Source organism: Caretta caretta, chromosome 2 (assembly GCF_965140235.1).
Source record: "Caretta caretta isolate rCarCar2 chromosome 2, rCarCar1.hap1, whole genome shotgun sequence".
Classification (NCBI taxonomy): domain Eukaryota; kingdom Metazoa; phylum Chordata; order Testudines; family Cheloniidae; genus Caretta; species Caretta caretta.
Genome location: NC_134207.1, coordinates 74,426,478 through 74,444,712, shown reverse-complemented (window position 1 = coordinate 74,444,712; position 18,235 = coordinate 74,426,478). Strand labels below are relative to the sequence as shown.

Below are 18,235 nucleotides of genomic sequence, written 5' to 3'. Positions count from 1 at the left end.
AGGTAGTCCAGATTCTTAAAAAACAGAACTTTATAAGAAAAAAAAAAGGAAAGGAAGCACCTCTGTAGAATCAGGATGGAAGGTAACTTTACAGGGTAATCAGATTCAAAACACAGAGGATTCCCCTCTAGGCAAAACTTTAAAGTTACAAAAAACAGGGCTAAACCTCCCTCTTAGCACAGGGAAAATTCACAAGCTAAAAACAAAAGATAAATCTAATGCACCTTGCCTTATTTACTTACTCTTTTTGCAATTTGAGACTTATTTTTGGATGATTTTAGGAGGAGTTTTCTGACCTGATGCTTCTCGGCTTTCACACATACACCCCCTCCCACCCACAAACAAAGCCTGCCCTCCTCCCACCCCCCCCAAGATTTGAAAGTATCTTCTTTCCCCATTGGTCCTTTTGGTCAGGTGCCAACCAGGTTATTTGAGCTTCTTAACCCCTTACAGGCTACCTTTAGCTGTATGGTTATGACAACTGTGCTTTATGACTTTAGAATAAGGTGGCCTTGGCGAGACACACAGTTCTTCCACACAGACAGCCTTAAGTCATGTTGTCTCCTTTATTAATATCAAAGATAAAAATGAGCAAAATGCATTCAGAAGAATCATAAAAAGGTGAGTATATAAAGCACATTACTACATTGCACATGTTGCAGCGGACAAAAAAAAAACAACTTTGCATATATAGTGCCCTGCAATTTAAGAGTGGAAAAGAGCAGTTTAGCTTCTTTAGTGAGTAAGTGTCCTAAAACTACTAATTTAGAAATGAGCTATTACTTATTCTACAGCTTATGTTTTCATTTTTTAATAGACAAACCTCCTGTACAGCACCCAGGAGTTTTTGTGCCAATGGTTTTCCCAATAAAGATCAAGTATGGCCCCAGACTCGGTTGTATTCATTCAAAATGCTGTTGACCAAGAATTCGGAGATATTGATTTACAGTGCTAGAACTGAGTCAAAGTGAACAAAGCAAAACTCTTAGCATTTATGGTCTAGAAAGGGTGTTAAAATGTCAAACATTTTTAGATGGGGGAAAAAAACCTCCCAGAAATTTTAATTGTTGCTTCTTTGTGCCACTCAGTTTCCAACTCTGAACAATCCCCTTTATGCTCATTAGCTTTATTTTATACATTTACCAGCTCGTATTTGTCTTATAGGTTCTTATCCAGCAGAGAGACTGATGGTCCGTCTGCTTTCAGGTTGAAACTGATGCCAGGGAAAGGAAGTCAGTGTAGAAGCAGCCCTGAGTAGGGCTGAAATGACTAATAACAGTTGCAAAGAAGAGCCTACAGCTGCAGAGAAGTCAAAGGTGCTTGCTTTTCATTTTTTAAAGTTATTTTATACTTGTTCACTGCTACATGATAATCACGCATTATTAAAATGTCAATGGGAAATGTCTTCTTAAATGAATTCATGTTAATAACTAGTCATAATATTTTGAAAGACAGTAATTCATCCCCATATAATACCTGCTGCACTTTGTTTGGCACAGAAGTTACCTCTAAAAAACTGCTTTACAATAGAGCCTCGTGCTCTTGGTGTGACTAAAGTCAGACTTTCCCACCTTAAATCTCCTCATAAGCAAGTACTGGAAAACAATAGACTACATTGTCCAGCTCATTCACAGCAGAAAACGGTAGAGACGCCAGCAATGCCTGTTTTCAGGTATGGATTCAACACTTTTGTTAAATAGGATTCTTAAAACATGAAAACTTTGCAGTTTTATTGTTTTGCATTAATTTAAACATCTTTATAATATACAGTCAACTTACTAAACATCTCCTATAACTGTTAAAACAGGCTGTTTTGTAGTCATAACTGGTATTATAGCAACTGACTGCTACTTTTAAAAATGAGAGATTTCTATGTGTATCATTCAGTAGGCTGTATGTGTTGACATTTATCTAATCACTCTTTGTGTGGTTATTACATGTTTACATGTTAATACAGCATGTAAACATCTCTTCAAAGCTTGTGTGGTTATTCTGTTTGTGGTTTCTTCTATTAAATACAATAGCTTAATATCATGGGCCTTAGCCTTCAGCACAATTACCATATTCCTTTCAGGTTCCTAGTACAGAGACATTGGTTCATAATTGTCATCTTTGAGTAAGTTCTACCACAGTATCACAACCCTTAATCAGTTCAGACTTACCAGTGTGGAAAACACAAATTAATTGTTTTTCTATCCATGCTCCTTCCCCACTACACAGTAACTTGACAGTAGTGGTTTGGCTTAGAGAACACTCCATTTGATTATTTCCTTATATCCTTTCTTTCACATCCAGGGCTCCCATCCTTCCCAAACTCTGCCAAGGAGATTGGGGTCTGTTGCTTGATCTATAAGGCATTTCACTTGGATTTCTTCCAAAAGCCCATCCTCTGGTTCTTTGGCTCGGATGTTGTGATCTCTGCTTCCCTGAGCTACAGCTACATATTCCCTGTAGGCAGGTGATTTCTCGTGGCCCAGTCGTAATTCATCACTGAAAAAAAAAAAGAAAACTCTGAAAATCCAGGCCTTGGATTTTTTATTTTTAAATGAGAGCTTTAAGGCCTAATCCTATGAGGTAGTGAGTGTGCCGTTATTGACGTGAACTGTGACGTATAGATCATTGTTGCAACCAAGATCCTCTAGTTGGACTAAATCTTGTACAAAGGAGGTCAAGGTAAGGTGTCTATAGAAAGGTTGTAATTTGCTGGTCATGATTATGCTGCCTGTATGTGTGTATCATTTTTGTATTTGAAGTTATGAATAATGGCTATGTACTTGTATCTCAATCTGTTTGATTCTAAGTAGCCTCAGGGAAGTATTTGGTCAGCTTTCTGAGTATGGGCACTTACTGAGAATAGTTCTATCAAGGAACACCTAACTGACAATGGACTTTAGGAGACACCAAACCACATCTGAGCTTTCCTGGGAAAGGGTTCAAACTAACATGTAAACAAAGGCGTCGGCCTGCACATCAGGTGACAGTCCCAAGGGGGTCTCTGTGACCGAACTTGTCACAGTGAGCGTTCTTGACTCAATAGGTGTTTAGAATGCTAAGCAAGTCAAGATCAGGTCCTTAAATGAGTGATCTCAGGTTCCTCCCTCATCTGTGAGCATTTACTATGAACATCTTCAGCTTGAGCTCAAGTCTTTGAAAATCTCACAGGGTATGTCGACACTGCATCTGGGAGCAAGATTCCCAGACTGAGTCCACAGACTTCTGTTAAGGGGGCTTGCACTCATGTGCTAGAAGTAGCTGTGGAGACAGTGCTTTGACATAGCAGCTTGGGCTCTGAAAACCACCCCTGCCCCGGCTTCTGAGCCGCACCGTTAAAGCACTATCTGCATAGCTACTTGAGCAAACCACAAGTCTGGGGGCCCAGTCTGGGAATCTCGCTCTCAGATACAATATAGACATATACAGAATTTCTATAAGCCTCTCAATCAAACTGTTACTTGTATTGTACTGTTTCTCCCCTCCCTCACCTGCCAAGTGCTCATCTGAAAAAAGGCAGCCAGTTGCTTTCTGCAAAGTCTGCCTCACCTATGGAGGCCAGAGCAGAAAACAGCTCACTCATTCTGTCACACTCAGCAACCTAAAGGCAATCAAACCTGTTGCTGTCACAGCTCTCCTGAATGATACCAATTGCACCTTCCTATTCAGCCATTTGTAAAGTATTTGTATAATTTTAAACAAGCTTTTCATTCATTGCACCAACCCCAAATTTAAACAGAAGGGGTTAATTGAATTTTAAAGACTAAAATATTGTGATTTCTAGCTTGAGCCAATCTTGACTGAGCTGATTAAATCTCAGTAGCCCATCACATTCCTAGGCAATTTAAACTAGTTAATTTACTTGTATGCCTCCCTTACAGTTGCCTCAACATTCCTGCTAGACTACTGTTTTTTTGTAGAGTCCATTCAAATTCCACCTCTACCTGCAAAGCTTTATGAAGAGCAACAGCTTGTGAGGGGTGGGAAATAACTAGGCTTACATGGTGTGGCCACACATGCTGCCAAGAAAAATAAATGCTCAGAAGTAGAAAGGAAAACGGAGCTGGAACAAGGACACTCAGGAGATAGATACGGGGTAGTTTGGCTGGTAAGATGATTCAGACACCTTTTGTACACAAAAACAATTCACTCTGCCAAGAAGCAAAATGATTAAATTGCCCCCTTGTCTTCCTTTTCTCCCATTAAGTCTGAAGGTAACAAGTCCCTGACTCTTTCAGCTGCAAAGGTTCTTATTAAAGGACTTGGAAATCCAAGGGAGAGACTGTCTTACCAGGTGAGTACTGCTGGATTGGAACCTGCCAGCTTTCTTCTGGCATAGTTCACTTTCTGCAAGGGATACCAGTTTATTTCAGCTGTGTTTACTTCCTTAGACCACGTGCCGCCTTTTTTCAACTGCTTCAATTCAAAATTCTAATAAGAGAAAATATTTTTATTCGTTTATCATAAATTAGACAGATAATGACAGGTTTCAGAGTAACAGCCGTGTTCGTCTGTATTTGCAAAAAGAAAAGGAGTACTTGTGGCACCTTAGAGACTAACCAATTTATTTGAGCATAAGCTTTCATGAGCTACAGCTCACTTCATCAGATGCATACTGTGGAAAGTGTAGAAGATCTTTTTATATACACACAAAGCATGAAAAAATACCTCCTCCCACCCCACTCTCCTGCTGGTAATAGCTTATCTAAAGTGATCACTCTCCTTACAATGTGTATGATAATCAAGTTGGGCCATTTCCAGCACAAATCCAGGGTTTAACAAGAATGTCTCGGGGGGGGGGGGGGGGGGTAGGAAAAAACAAGGGGAAATAGGTTACCTTGCATAATGACTTAGCCACTCCCAGTCTCTATTCAAGCCTAAGTTAATAGTATCCAATTTGCAAATGAATTCCAATTCAACAGTTTCTCGCCGGAGTCTGGATTTGAAGTTTTTTTGTTTTAATATTGCAACCTTTAGGTCCGAGATCGAGTGACCAGAGAGACTGAAGTGTTCTCCGACTGGTTTATGAATGTTATAATTCTTGACATCTGATTTGTGTCCATTTATTCTTTTACGTAGAGACTGTCCAGTTTGACCAATGTACATGGCAGAGGGGCATTGCTGGCACATGATGGCATATATCACATTGGTGGATGTGCAGGTGAACGAGCCTCTGATAGTGTGGCTGATGTTATTAGGCCCTGTGATGGTGTCCCCTGAATAGATATGTGGGCACAGTTGGCAACGGGCTTTGTTGCGAGGATAGGTTCCTGGGTTAGTGGTTCTGTTGTGTGGTATGTGGTTGCTGGTGAGTATTTGCTTCAGGTTGGGGGGCTGTCTGAGGGGTTGGAGCAAATGCGGGTGTATCGCAGAGCTTGGCTGTAGACGATGGATCGTGTGGTGTGGTCAGGGTGAAAGCTGGAGGCATGTAGGTAGGAACAGTGGTCAGTAGGTTTCCAGTATAGGGTGGTGTTTATGTGACCATCGTTTATTAGCACTGTAGCGTCCAGGAAGTGGATCTCTTGTGTGGACTGGACCAGGCTGAGGTTGATAGTGGGATGGAAATTGTTGAAATCATGGTGGAATTCCTCAAGCTCTACGATACAACCGCATTTGCTCCAACCCCTCAGACAGAGACAAACACCTACAAGATCTCGATCAAGCATTCTTACAACTACAATACCCACCTGCGGAAGTGAAGAAACAGATTGATAGAGCCAGAAGAGTTCCCAGAAGTCACCTACTACAGGACAGGCCTAACAAAGAAAATAACAGAACGCCACTAGCCGTCACCTTCAGCCCACAAGTAAAACCTCCCCAATGAATCATCAAGGATCTACAACCTATCCTGAAGGACGACCCATCTCTCTCACAGATCTTGGGAGACAGGCCAGTCCTTGCTTACAGACAGCCCCCCAACCTGAAGCAAATACTCACCAGCAACCACATACCACACAACAGAACCACTAACCCAGGAACCTATCCTTGCAACAAAGCCCGTTGCCAACTGTGCCCACATATCTATTCAGGGGACACCATCACAGGGCCTAATAACATCAGCCACACTATCAGAGGCTCCGTCTCCTGCACATCCACCAATGTGATATATGCCATCATGTGCCAGCAATGCCCCTCTGCCATGTACATTGGTCAAACTGGACAGTCTCTACATAAAAGAATAAATGGACACAAATCAGTTGTCAAGAATTATATAACATTCATAAACCAGTCGGAGAACACTTCAATCTCTCTGGTCACTCGATCTCAGACCTAAAGGTTGCAATATTAAAACAAAAAAACTTCAAATCCAGACTCCGGCGAGAAACTGTTGAATTGTAATTCATTTGCAAATTGGATACAATTAACTTAGGCTTGAATAGAGACTGGGAGTGGCTAAGTCATTATGCAAGGTAACCTATTCCCCCTTGTTTTTTCCTACACCCTCCCCCCCTCCTCAGACCTTCGTGTTAAACCCTGGATTTGTGCTGGAAATGGCCCACCTTGATTATCATACACATTGTAAGAAGAGTGGTCACTTTGGATAAGCTATTACCAGCAGGAGAGTGGGTTTGTGGGGGGGGTTGGGGGGGGTGAGAAAACCTGGATTTGTGCTGGAAATGGCCCAACTTGATTATCATGCACATTGTAAGGAGAGTGATCACTTTAGATAAGTTATTACCAGCAGGAGAGTGGGGTGGGAGGAGGTATTTTTTCATGCTTTGTGTGTATATAAAAAGATCTTCTACACTTTCCACAGTATGCATCCGATGAAGTGAGCTGTAGCTCACGAAAGCTTATGCTCAAATAAATTGGTTAGTCTCTAAGGTGCCACAAGTACTCCTTTTCTTTTTAGACAGATAACCATACTCCTAAACCTCTCCTACATTCTCACAGCCACCCACATCCTCAGGAACAAGTCAGCAAATAACCTGTGTTGCAAAGAAAGTGGAGGGCAGGATATTTAGAGGAAATTTACTTCTGTTTGTGACTTAAGTTACTTTGCAACTGAAAATATGACAAACATTTGTATTTCTGCAGATTCAGTATAGTGGATGAACAACGCTAACCTGAACATAGGAAAAGACATCTTCTTAAGCTCTACTTTGACCTGCTTGAGCGAAATCTCAAAGTTTTGCTGCCTCTAAAACTAAGGAATAATTTATTGCACATAATTACATCTATTTAGCAAATTCTATATGGTTGTAGGTAGTCTGAAAATATTTATACTCAAACTTATAATTCAGTAACTGGTTTCTGAAGTATTTTCATAAACAGCACATTGTATGAAATGCATGTTGCAAATGAAACTAAGAGTTGCTCTGTTTGACAAATTGAAAATACTGTATTTATACTACATAGGGTGATAGCATGAATCACCATAAACATTTGAAGATCTCAAGATCACTCATTCAATACAGAAATTAAACTAAACAACACAAATTAGAAATGGATAAAATCTATCACTCTATCCAGTCCATCTCTCACCCCTGTAAGAGATCGGTGTCTTATTTTACATGTTGCAAGAACTTGGCCAGTACCTCTGAAAGATTATTCCCTAGCTCAATAAAGCTGCTGATAAAGATACAAGGGAAATGTAAGCTGACTATTAGGAAAGACTTCCTTGTTCTATCACGAAAAATGATCAAACAAAGACAAAACTAATCAACTTTAGACTTTGTACATGAATAGAAAGGCAAAAAGGAAAGAACAAAAAAAAAATTAAAAAAAAATCTACCTGCCAGTCTAAGGAAGGTTCTTTTACAAACACGTCCATAGTGCTGATCAGGAGGTCTGGGTCTGTGCGGTAGGCTCTTAGGGAATGTACCATCACACTATAAATGAGACCTGATTCTTTCATTGGCAACATCAGATTAGTGAACTGGCGAGTTAGACGAAAAGGCATCAACTCTGGCACTTGTAGAAACTACACAAGAACAAAGAAAAAGTGAAACCCATGAATTAAGAAACCTTAAAACTGAAGGATTACAAAGAAGTCTTTTGTGTGAACCTTAAAACATTGCTGACTAGTGAACTGAAAATAACTTGGAGCCCACTGAAACCAGATTGCTCTTGCGTAAAAGTTATGGCTATGAATATTTGTCAATAACTACTGTTTGAAAGCATGGATGAGCAAGGCCTTCTCATTTTCAAAAAGCATCAAATACTGATACCCATATTAAAAAAATACTTTGCTCTCCACATAGAACTGTAGAATTTATCAACCTGTTAGCATCAGACAAGTTATTCGGGAAAAGATTCTGTTCTAGTGTTAACTAGAATCATTTGCTTAATTTATGGTGTCAAGTATGAGTAATCATCAAATTCAGCAGAAATAAAATACTTTTAAATTAAATTCAATACAAAATATAAAGTAATTGATTGACCACCATCCACTTAAGATACTGCCAGCCCCCAAGACACCCAATAGAGTAGTCAACAGAAAAGGATTAGAGGAAAAATACCTGCGTCGCTGAACCAAATGCATGTCCAAAGTCTATTCCCACCATGCCACCTGTCTCCATATTAATCATGAAGTTGGACAGATGTCTGTCTCCAATACCAAGAATCCAATGGCTGATGCACATCAGTGCATGAGAGCTGGCAAAATGGGATCGCAGAGATAGAAAGGCCTCAGGAGCTGTACTCATCTTAACAAATGCTCTCCTTAACAAAAACAGAAGTCAGATATTGTGAAACAAACATTAATATAGCTTTTGTAAACAACACACAGTAAAGGACAGTGTACTCACCTTAAAAGGTCTCCTGGAACACTGGTTTCCCTGTTTCTGAAAGACAGGACTGTTTCTGTACGATTAGCTCTACTGCAAGTCAACAACAGAATGCACTAGTTACTGAAACTGTACAATGAAAAGATATAACACTTAAGAAAATCTGGGTTCTTACATCAAAGCACTAACATTTTCTTTAACTCTGTACCAATCACAAAGAGTGTTTCCTCAAATTCAGAGGAAAAAAGATGAAAAAATGTTGTTTGTTCCTAGGAAGACAGAAAATACCTATTTTCCAGGCAGCCATTCCCAGAGTGAAATCTCCTAATGTATCAATTCAATACAGTGGAAATCAGGGAGAAAATAAAATAAATGGGATAAGCTTCAATGTTAATGCAGAAATACAATCAGAAACTTAAAAATACAATTGGACAATCCCCTCTGTAGGTCTCATTAGTGTCTCTGCAATTTAAATCCCTCAGCAAGCACACACAGAACAGATCAAAAATATCCATTAAAAAGCAAGAGATGCAGCGAATGATTCAAGGAGCATGCCAATTTCAACCATTCATAATCAGTAACTCAGAACCTAACTTTCATTGCCTACAAGGATCAGTATTACAGCAGGCCAGAGAATACTCTATTTCATTTTGTGGAGGATTTTGAGATTTTAAAAAATTGGTTTAGCTCCAGTTTGGAACAAAAGTCCAATATTTTGAAGTTCTCGGTGAAGCAGAGTTACCATTTTCCACACAGCTGCACTGTAAGCCCTGGCTTGGGGGCAGACAACCTGGTGGGGCGTGCTGGTGTTGGTAATCCTGGGCTTTTAGGCTCTCTCCTCTGTGTCAGCCTACTAGATGGGCTGTCAAGGACGTGAATGGAAAAGCTGGCAGGACACAAGGCAGGATTCTGTTGGAACCCTACCTGGTTTCTGGCAGAATTTCATCAAAATCAACATGGTCCCTGGAACATTTTGGTTTAGATGATTCAGCAAATTCTACCAAAAACATTTTGTAGATGTTTCTTACCAACTGTTTTCCTGAAAAGTACGTAACTATGAGACTTACCTGTACATAGTCTTATAGCGTGCAGTGCCTTTCTCCTTCCCAGCCATCTTGGTCAGCCAGTCACTGTACATGATACAAGGTCCTTTTCGGCTGCAGACAAACAAAAGGAGGGGTGATTTATCTACATTTTTGTATGCACAAAATGCAAAACAAAATACAGTAAACCAGAGTGAAGTGCAAATATTCTGCAATCAAGCTCATACGAAACAAATATTAGAGACAGGCCTTCACCAGCCACAGGACTCTTTGACTTGGTGCATTTTGTTGAACTGTTTTTCTCTGTAGGAACAGCAAGGGCCTTGAGAAGGAAGTGAGAGAGCATAAATTGATCCTAAAGCAGCCTTGAAAAGAAGGGTCTTGAAAATTTAGTAATTCATGCAAAAATCTATTTGACCACTTTTTACCATGCTAATTGATAATAAAGAAAAACCTGAATGGTATTTTAATTCACCTGCAGCAAGGGGAATTTTGCCAGGTTGTTCTAAACAGAGAGCATACAGTGTCTGAATCTACACTACAGTAAAGAGAAAGCATATAGTAGAAAGATTCAAATTGTCCATACCCTCCTATCCTTAAAACAATTGTCTATGATCTCCAGCTGTGCTGCTCTGGGCTTCTCATAGATAGTAACAAGGTAAGGAGGGTAAGGACAAGTCAATATTTGAATAAGAGACCTTTAAATAAATGCTTAATTGCTATAGGAAATTGTGCTGTGGTTCAGTAGGTGGCATTTTCTCAGTACTGGGAGGAAGAAAAGACTGTGGTCAAAAGCCTACCCTAGGGCTTCCTGTCTGACCTTGGGCAAGTTAGGTCACTTCTGTGCATCAGTTTTCCCCCCATCTATAAAAAATGGGGTTAAGACTAATACTTCCTATTATCATAAGGGTCTTTAGATGCCTAATGTATGGTTTGTAACACCCTGGAGACCCTCAGATGGAAGTTGGTATGAGGCACAGTTATCCCTGTTACTGAACCTGTTACCCACGCTGGCCCCTAAGAGGCACTGTGTGCAGTTGAAGGTTCTGTCTTTGGAAAAAATATGTAAAGCTGAGGTCCTGACCTCTCGTAGCTTAATGCAGGTCCCATCATATTTTTCCATAAGGGAGAAGAGTGCTACCTTCGCTGCCCTGGCCAATTTCCTATTCACATAATTCCATTGTGCCTGCTTAAATTGCTTCTGCAGTTTCTTTTTTTTTTCTTCCTGTAAGATCAGGTGTAATGTTGCTGTGTACTGTTAAACAGCTGTGTTCCACCAAAGGCCTGAATGCTTTTTAGTAGAGGGTGAAGTGAGATGTACACAACGTCCCTTCTTTTCCTAGGATACAGAGGATATTCTGAGGTTAATTAATGGTTTGGGGTCTTTGTTATTCTCAGATGGAATATTCTAGTAAAGTATTAGTATCCAGACTGATCTCAACAATGTCTTTAGTTCTCTTATCGTGAGTCTTTGCCAGTCTATATATTTCTCTCTCACCCTCCTTCATTTCAAAGTCATTAAAAGATGGAAGTGGAAATACGTTAATCAATGAGAACCAGATTAAGGAACAGTGAAGAAATTACTTTGCAAGGCTCATGAATGAAAAGAATCCAAAGTAACTAAGCCATATATAAAACCAACCCAGGGCCTGGTGGCATCAGTCCTAGAAGAAGTTGCAGAAGTATTGAGGAACATGAAAAAGAAAGATCTCAGCCCCAACCGCACACCAGCAGAAGTATGGAAGCCCCTGGGGCAAGTAGACATGAACATATTGACACAACTGTTTAATTTCATCATGAGGACTGAAGCTGCTTGATGCCTGGAGAAAGAGCACACTAGTACCAATATTTAAGAGAAAGAGAGACATAAAAGACCGTGGCAACTATGACAGCGTTAAACTTATGATGCACACAATGAAGATATGGGGAAAAGTTAGGATAAGAGACTATGAAGAGAAGTAAAGGTCAGTGACTATCAGGCTGGAGTCATGCCAGGCAAGTCAACAATGGATGCTACTTTTGCATTAAGACTGCCTGTGGAAAAATATAGAGAAAAGAGAAAAACTCTGCAGATGGTATTCATCGATCTTGAGAAGGCTTAAGACAATGTTCTGAGAGAAGTCAGCTCTCAGATCTGTATGAGATTGAAACGGATACCCGAAGACTACATCAGACTTGTCCAGGACGTGTACAAGGGTGCTGTTACCAATTAAAAGGCCCTGTGGAGAAACTGAACAGATTCTAGTAAAGTTGGAATACATCAAGGCTCAGCCCCTTTTTGTTCATGTTGGTGCTTGATGGACTTACAGAAAACATTCAGAGTGGCTTCCTGGTGCATGCTTTGTGCAGATGATGTAGTGTTCATGGGAGAGAGCAAAAAAGATTGAGAGAGATAGAATTGTGTGTACTTAAAAGAAATGGCATGAAAAAAATCAGCAGAAATATGGCCTGTACATTTGAAGTATATTTGCAGGAAGGCAATGAGTGTAAGTATGGCGGGGGGAAGGGGGAACCACTACCAAAGGTACAGAAGTTCAAGTATTTAGATTCAATAGTACAGGATGAAGGTAAACTCAATGACAAACTTACAAGCAACACTGGAAAGGGATGGACTAAATGGAGAGAAGTGAGCAGAATGATCTGAAATAGGAAAACGCCTATCAAATTGAAAAATAACTGAAGATTTGTAAGATGGTAATTAGGACTGCCCTTTTGTATGGCTCCAAACACTGGGCACTGAGGAAGAGACAGGAGCAGATCTGGAATATAGTAGAAAAGAAACTGTTAAGATGGATGCTTGAAGTTGCAAGGATGGACTATGTTTGGAATGAATGAAGTAGAAGAAGTGTGAAGGTAGTACCAATTATAGAATAGCTGAGGAAATCCAAGCTTGTATGGTTTGGGTGTGTGAAAAGATGATCAGAAGAATATATAGGAAACTCAGTGTTAAATTTAGAAATCGAGGGTAAGAGAAGGGTTGGAAGACCCAAAAGTAGTTGAATGGATGTCATACAAGAGGATTTGATTAGCTGTGGAGTTTCCAAGCAACTGTTTCAAGACAAACTGGAATGGAAAAGCCAGACTCGAAGAGCTGACACATACAGATGGGACTAAGGGTAGAAGAAGAAGATTAGTATCCAGGCTGCCTGGTGTCTCTGCTTTGCAGAACGCAAAGCAAAGAAATTCCAAATCCTTGTATAATTATTTTAGGTTTTTTTCCCGCTCCCTTAAACTGAAGTTTAGCCAGTGGGAATTCTCATCAGTATTTTCTTTGGGAATGCTGCTGTTCCCTCAGCCAAGTATGGAAATAATTAATAAACTGTATTTACAACAATAGGTTTATGTTTTAAATTATAAAACAGTTTTCACAAAGACACAAACATACATTTCTATGTACTTACCCTACATATTAGAATTCTCTTTTTTTTTCTGCACATCATGGTCCCTCCTCCTCAACTTTCCCACCACCCAGAATGGGATCTACATGACCCCTTTCTCACTCAAGGTACAAGCCCATCGCAAAGCAATGAGGTAGGTGCTGGTAATGCAGAGACTTTGTAGGCAAATACAGTAGTTCTCACATGCTCAGTGATTACTCCACCACCCACTTGGAAAATGGAGAAAGAATCTTTTCACAGCTCTCATTTCTATTGGAAAAGTGTCAAATGATTGTTAACTTGGTTTTGTACAAACAGAACACAAGCAGAAAGGAGCACAGTTAAATGTCTCAAGTGAAGGACACAACCAGTAATGCAACTGATGTGTCAACCTGGATGTGAGCCTTGGTGTTGGACTTGATTCCACACCCTGGCTCAAAAACAAGAGAGCTTGCAAATGAATCATGCCAATATTTAGACAAATCTAAACAAAACTGTGTAATGGGAACAAAGCAGGTTAGTGAAAGTTATTTCTAAAGCCTCACAAAGATAATCAAGATTGAAAAAATAGAATTTATCTGATTCTACAAATATTCATTCCTTTGAAAACCAACAGCCAGGAGACAGAAAACCAGAATTTCTAAAATCCACTCTTCATGCAAAGGCAACATTTCTTTTAAACTCTAATAGACTTGTATTTCATGTGGTTACAGGCAATATCCTCAATTACTGACTCATTGCTGAACACACAGTTTTCTAAGTAGCTCTCTCTCCTTCCTGACCTAAGTTCACTTCCTGCTTGTTCAAAGCAAGAGATCAAAATCCTTCACTTGTAAAATCATAATCTGTTGATAAGGAAATAGTGATGGTAATATCATAGATGATTACAAACTCCATGTTTACACAAGTTGGGTGGAAGATATGGAGGACAGGTTCAGTGGTGCTCATTAAATAGCTGCCAATTACTAATTTGGGTCAGGAAGTACTAAAGAGACTTCTGGCTTACCAATAACTTTTTTATTTATTTATTTTACACCATTAAATCTAGGTTCTATTCTGACAAACAGAATGTCAGAAAGAGCCCAGTAAATAGTTATTTCTATTCACGTGGACAGTTAAAACCAGCATCACCTGTGATAGTAATCTTTTTCCTCTTCGGACATGCTTTCCATAAGGAAATTCTTTAAGGTACAGGTATTTTCCAACCACTCAATCAGCCCTAATCTGTAACAAAAGAAATCATGGGTGGGAACAAAACCCCAGAGTTTAACTGAAGAAGAGGAGCAATATAAACAGAAAGCAGCATGGTCCACTTGACAGGTCACAAGGCTATAGGTTTTGTTCCTGACTCTGGTAAAGATCATGGTCTTGGGCAAGCCTCAAATTTCCTTGTGCCTCAGTTTCCTTATCCTTAAAACAGGATAATAGGATTTAACCAACGCTGGGATGTGCTGAGAGGTCTAAACGCAGGAAGTTTTATATAAACTGCTAAGTTATAATTATAAACCCAAATATATTCAGAAAAATAATTGCCAGACACAGCACTTTCAACAAAGATCTAAAAATATCATGTAAATGGTCTAAAAAAAATTTCATATCATATAAAAATTCCCAGAGCCAAGTGCCAAAAATTTTTGCACCAGCATTTGGCACAAAGAAATCCCACCTCCCAGCACAAAAAAGCTATGCGACTTTTGAGGTGAGGACTTTTATCCCTGAATGACAAGACCACGAAGTCCCTACCTGGTTGTCATGGGTATGACTTTGTAAGTTTTTATCTGCATGTTCCTTTGGCTGCACGCAGCATCTTGGGAAAGGATAATATTCATGACATCAAAGAGCTGCTCAATGCGCTGGTCCTGCCGGAGATCTTCACCACCTTTGACAAGAAAGGGGTGTTCCCGCTCATCACTGCCTCGGATGTTTATACGTTTTGGTTTCCTGATAGACGCCATTACTTTGATCTTGGAGGGAGGGAAAAAAGCAAAACATGTTTGGCACAGGTGAGAGGATGCAATGCTGTAGCATCAGGACTATCACTTAAACTCCTGGGCCTCTTACATTCCTGTGTACTGTGATCGTGTTGTTGTTCTTGCACCACTAGACTGCTTAATTTTTTGCTAATTCAGAAAAATGTAGATAAATCCATTGCCTCTGCAGAAAATATCCCATTATCCATATGGAACACACTGCAAACTAATATCAGTGTGTATTTAATGATGATGTTATAATGGCCATCTAATTAATAAGATTAATCTTTTGTGTACTGTTAGATATCTGCTCATGCACTGCTTCCCTCCCCACAAAAAACACAATACTGAGCCATGTTTTTACATTAGAAGCCAAAAGGGATATTATCTTTAAAGTTGTTAGCATACCCGTTCATCAAATCCAGAGATTTTTGCATGGTATTCTGGCAATGGTTTACCTTTACCATCATACTGACCTGAAGAAAAAATAAAACAAAGAGGCATACAGTCTTCATTTAAATATTAAAATAATTAAAAATTAAATGTTAGTTAATGATGGCATGCATATTCAGCCTAATATTGCATCTTATTAAACTAGCAGAAAACTAAAATTTTAAAAGTGTATATTTAAACATACACAGTATTTCATCTGGTCATTCAGTGACATGTATTATTTTTTCACCCATGCCATTAGATTTTGGAACTCTTATTGCTTTCAGAGGGCAGACCTTTTTCAAACTAGAATGCAAATCCATTAGATCTTAGTTTAAAACCTGCTGGGATCAAGGGGTTAGAAGCAACATAAAAGTTCAATGATATTTTTTTAAAAGCAAAGATATTTTAAAATACCACAGCAGTAAATATAGCTAAATCTAGTCTTAAGAAGAGGAGAATCCTGGTAGTTTGAGACAGGAAAGATCCCTCTGATTACCAAGTGCATTCGCCTGCAATGGCAGGATACAGGGCCACAGAGAGGACGCACTAGGTATCAAACTGAGAGGGCTCTTGTTCTTAGCTAAAGATGACTGGAACTTAAGGGTAACTACTATTCTTGTAAGAGTTCACTGTCCGTATTGAAATGGTAGCATACCAGGGATCTCCAGTTCGTTCCTCATGAATTCAGCTTTGAAGTCACTCATCCAAGGTGAGCATTCTTTCAGATTTCCAGGTTCTTTCTGGTCTTTCATTTTTGAAAGGAGAGAGAGTGCAATTCTACTGAAGTCATCAGCCTTCATATCTAACAGCGTTGAGCCGCCTTTTCCAAAATGATTGTTAAAATCCTCCCCAAAGGTCTGAAGTTGAAATTAATTTACAATAAAGGAATTAAAGTTCACTTCATACAAAGCAAGATCACACTGTGCCTCAGAGGAACAACACTGCATTTTTAGAGAATCAGTTTCATTTTAGTGGGAATTTATTTTTGGAATCCCTGGACATAGTAATTAATTATTAAGACAAGTCCTCTGTAACTTAAATTTATCATTTTATTTGTCTATAAAGCATTATGAACAACTATCACCCTGTAGTAATAAAGAAATAAAATGAGCCGTCAAGGGCATTGCATTCTGATTCCCATGGAGACTGTGAAACGAGGATTAGCACAAAAAAATCCCACTATGGAGGATCTGAGTAATATTCTAAGGAGGCTCAGACAACTGTTAGAGTATTTTTTCTATCATTTATGTTTTAGTTTAAAGTTGTTTTTTTTTTTTACTTCAAGTCTACTTTTCTTTCTTGTTTGGTTACTAGATTCATAGATTCTAAGGCCAGAAGGGACCACTGTGGTCATCCAGTCTGACCTCCTGTATAGCACAAGCCATAGAACTTCCTTAAAATAATTCCCAGAGCAGATCTTGTAGAAAAACATCCAACCTTGATTTAAAAATGGTCAGTGATAGAGAATCCACCACAGTCCTGGGTAAATTATTCCAGTGATTAATTACTCTTACTGTTAAAAATTTACACTTTATTTCCCATCTAAACGTCTAGCTTCAACTTCCAGCCACTGGAACGTATTATATCTTTCTCTGCTAGACTGAAGAGCCCATTATTAAATATTTGTTCCTCATTGCAATCAAGTCACCCTTTAACCTTCTCTTTGTTAAGCTAAATAGATTGAACTCCCTGAGTGTATCGATACAACATCCTTCTTGAATTGTGGGCACCACAACTGGACACAGTATTCCAGCAGCGGTCACACCAGTGCCGAATACAGAGGTAATAACCTCTCTGCTCCTACTTGAGATTTCCGCTTATGTATCACAGGATTGCATTAGCTCTTTTGGCCACAATCACACAGAGCGCTCAAGTTCAGATGATTATCCACCTCCCCACCCCACCCCACTCCAAATCTTATTTCAGAGTCAGAGTCCCCCATCCTGTAAGTATGGCCTACATTCTTTGTTCCCAGATGTATACACTTACATTTAGCCATATTAAATGCTTTTTGGTTTTTTGGCACCCTGTTAACTAAGTGATCTAGATTGCTCTGAATTGATGACCTGTCCTCTTCATTATTTACCACTCCCCCAGTTTTTGTTTCATCTGCAAACTTTATCAAGTGATGGTTTCATATTTTCTTCCAGGTCATTTAGATGTGTCTATCACTCACAGTGCTGCACTGAATAGGAGATACTATATGAGGAGTGGCCCATTTAAAGAGCTGAACACAGATATTTTTATTTTATCACAGTCATTTGGCAAAAGTAGGCAGGGCTGCACAAAAGTAAAACAAGTTCCACTGAAGACAAGATCAATGTAGTATGTATGTTGTACTGTGCATTAACAAGCCTCCTTTCTTTTGTGTGTTCTTGAAATATATCAGAATATTTTTAGTTCTGATGAAAATTAATTAAGCTAGAGAGGACTTGACCTAATAATTAATTGCAATGTCCAGAGATTCCAAACCCAAATCCACTAATCCCCATTAGAATGAAACTGCTTCTCTAAAAAGGCAGTGCTGGAAATCATCAGCATGTTTAACATTAAAAAAAGCACACACACACACTCACTCTTCCTTCTCCATTTCTTTGTCACTAACTGCTCAGATATTTCAGGATTCTCGGCACAGCCACAGCCATCAACAAGACCCCAAATGAACTGTCCATCTGGTGCCTCTAAATCAT

The 18,235-nt window shown here is 39.3% G+C and overlaps 1 protein-coding gene and 1 long non-coding RNA gene across 4 annotated transcripts in view; one reads left to right on the top strand and one right to left on the bottom strand.

Annotated features, from left to right (window-relative positions):
• Nucleotides 1-547: 547 nt before the first annotated feature.
• PRKDC (protein kinase, DNA-activated, catalytic subunit) overlaps nt 548-18,235 on the bottom strand; it is a 162,302-nt gene continuing 144,614 nt past the window's right edge. For all 3 annotated transcript variants that reach the window (XM_048840604.2, XM_048840606.2, XM_048840605.2), the window contains 10 exons: nt 16,201-16,402; nt 15,519-15,586; nt 14,884-15,104; nt 14,272-14,364; nt 9,788-9,877; nt 8,742-8,813; nt 8,454-8,655; nt 7,727-7,915; nt 4,283-4,422; nt 548-2,490 (listed from right to left, as the gene is read on the bottom strand). In XM_048840604.2, the coding sequence (XP_048696561.2) occupies nt 2,286-2,490; nt 4,283-4,422; nt 7,727-7,915; nt 8,454-8,655; nt 8,742-8,813; nt 9,788-9,877; nt 14,272-14,364; nt 14,884-15,104; nt 15,519-15,586; nt 16,201-16,402 (1,482 nt within the window). In that variant the 3' untranslated portion in view covers nt 548-2,285. The remainder of the gene's footprint in view (nt 2,491-4,282; nt 4,423-7,726; nt 7,916-8,453; nt 8,656-8,741; nt 8,814-9,787; nt 9,878-14,271; nt 14,365-14,883; nt 15,105-15,518; nt 15,587-16,200; nt 16,403-18,235) is intronic.
• Nucleotides 1,203-13,097, top strand: LOC125632427 (uncharacterized). The gene is made up of 3 exons (XR_007355301.2): nt 1,203-1,316; nt 4,199-4,285; nt 7,030-13,097. It is a non-coding gene; the product is annotated as an uncharacterized LOC125632427 (long non-coding RNA).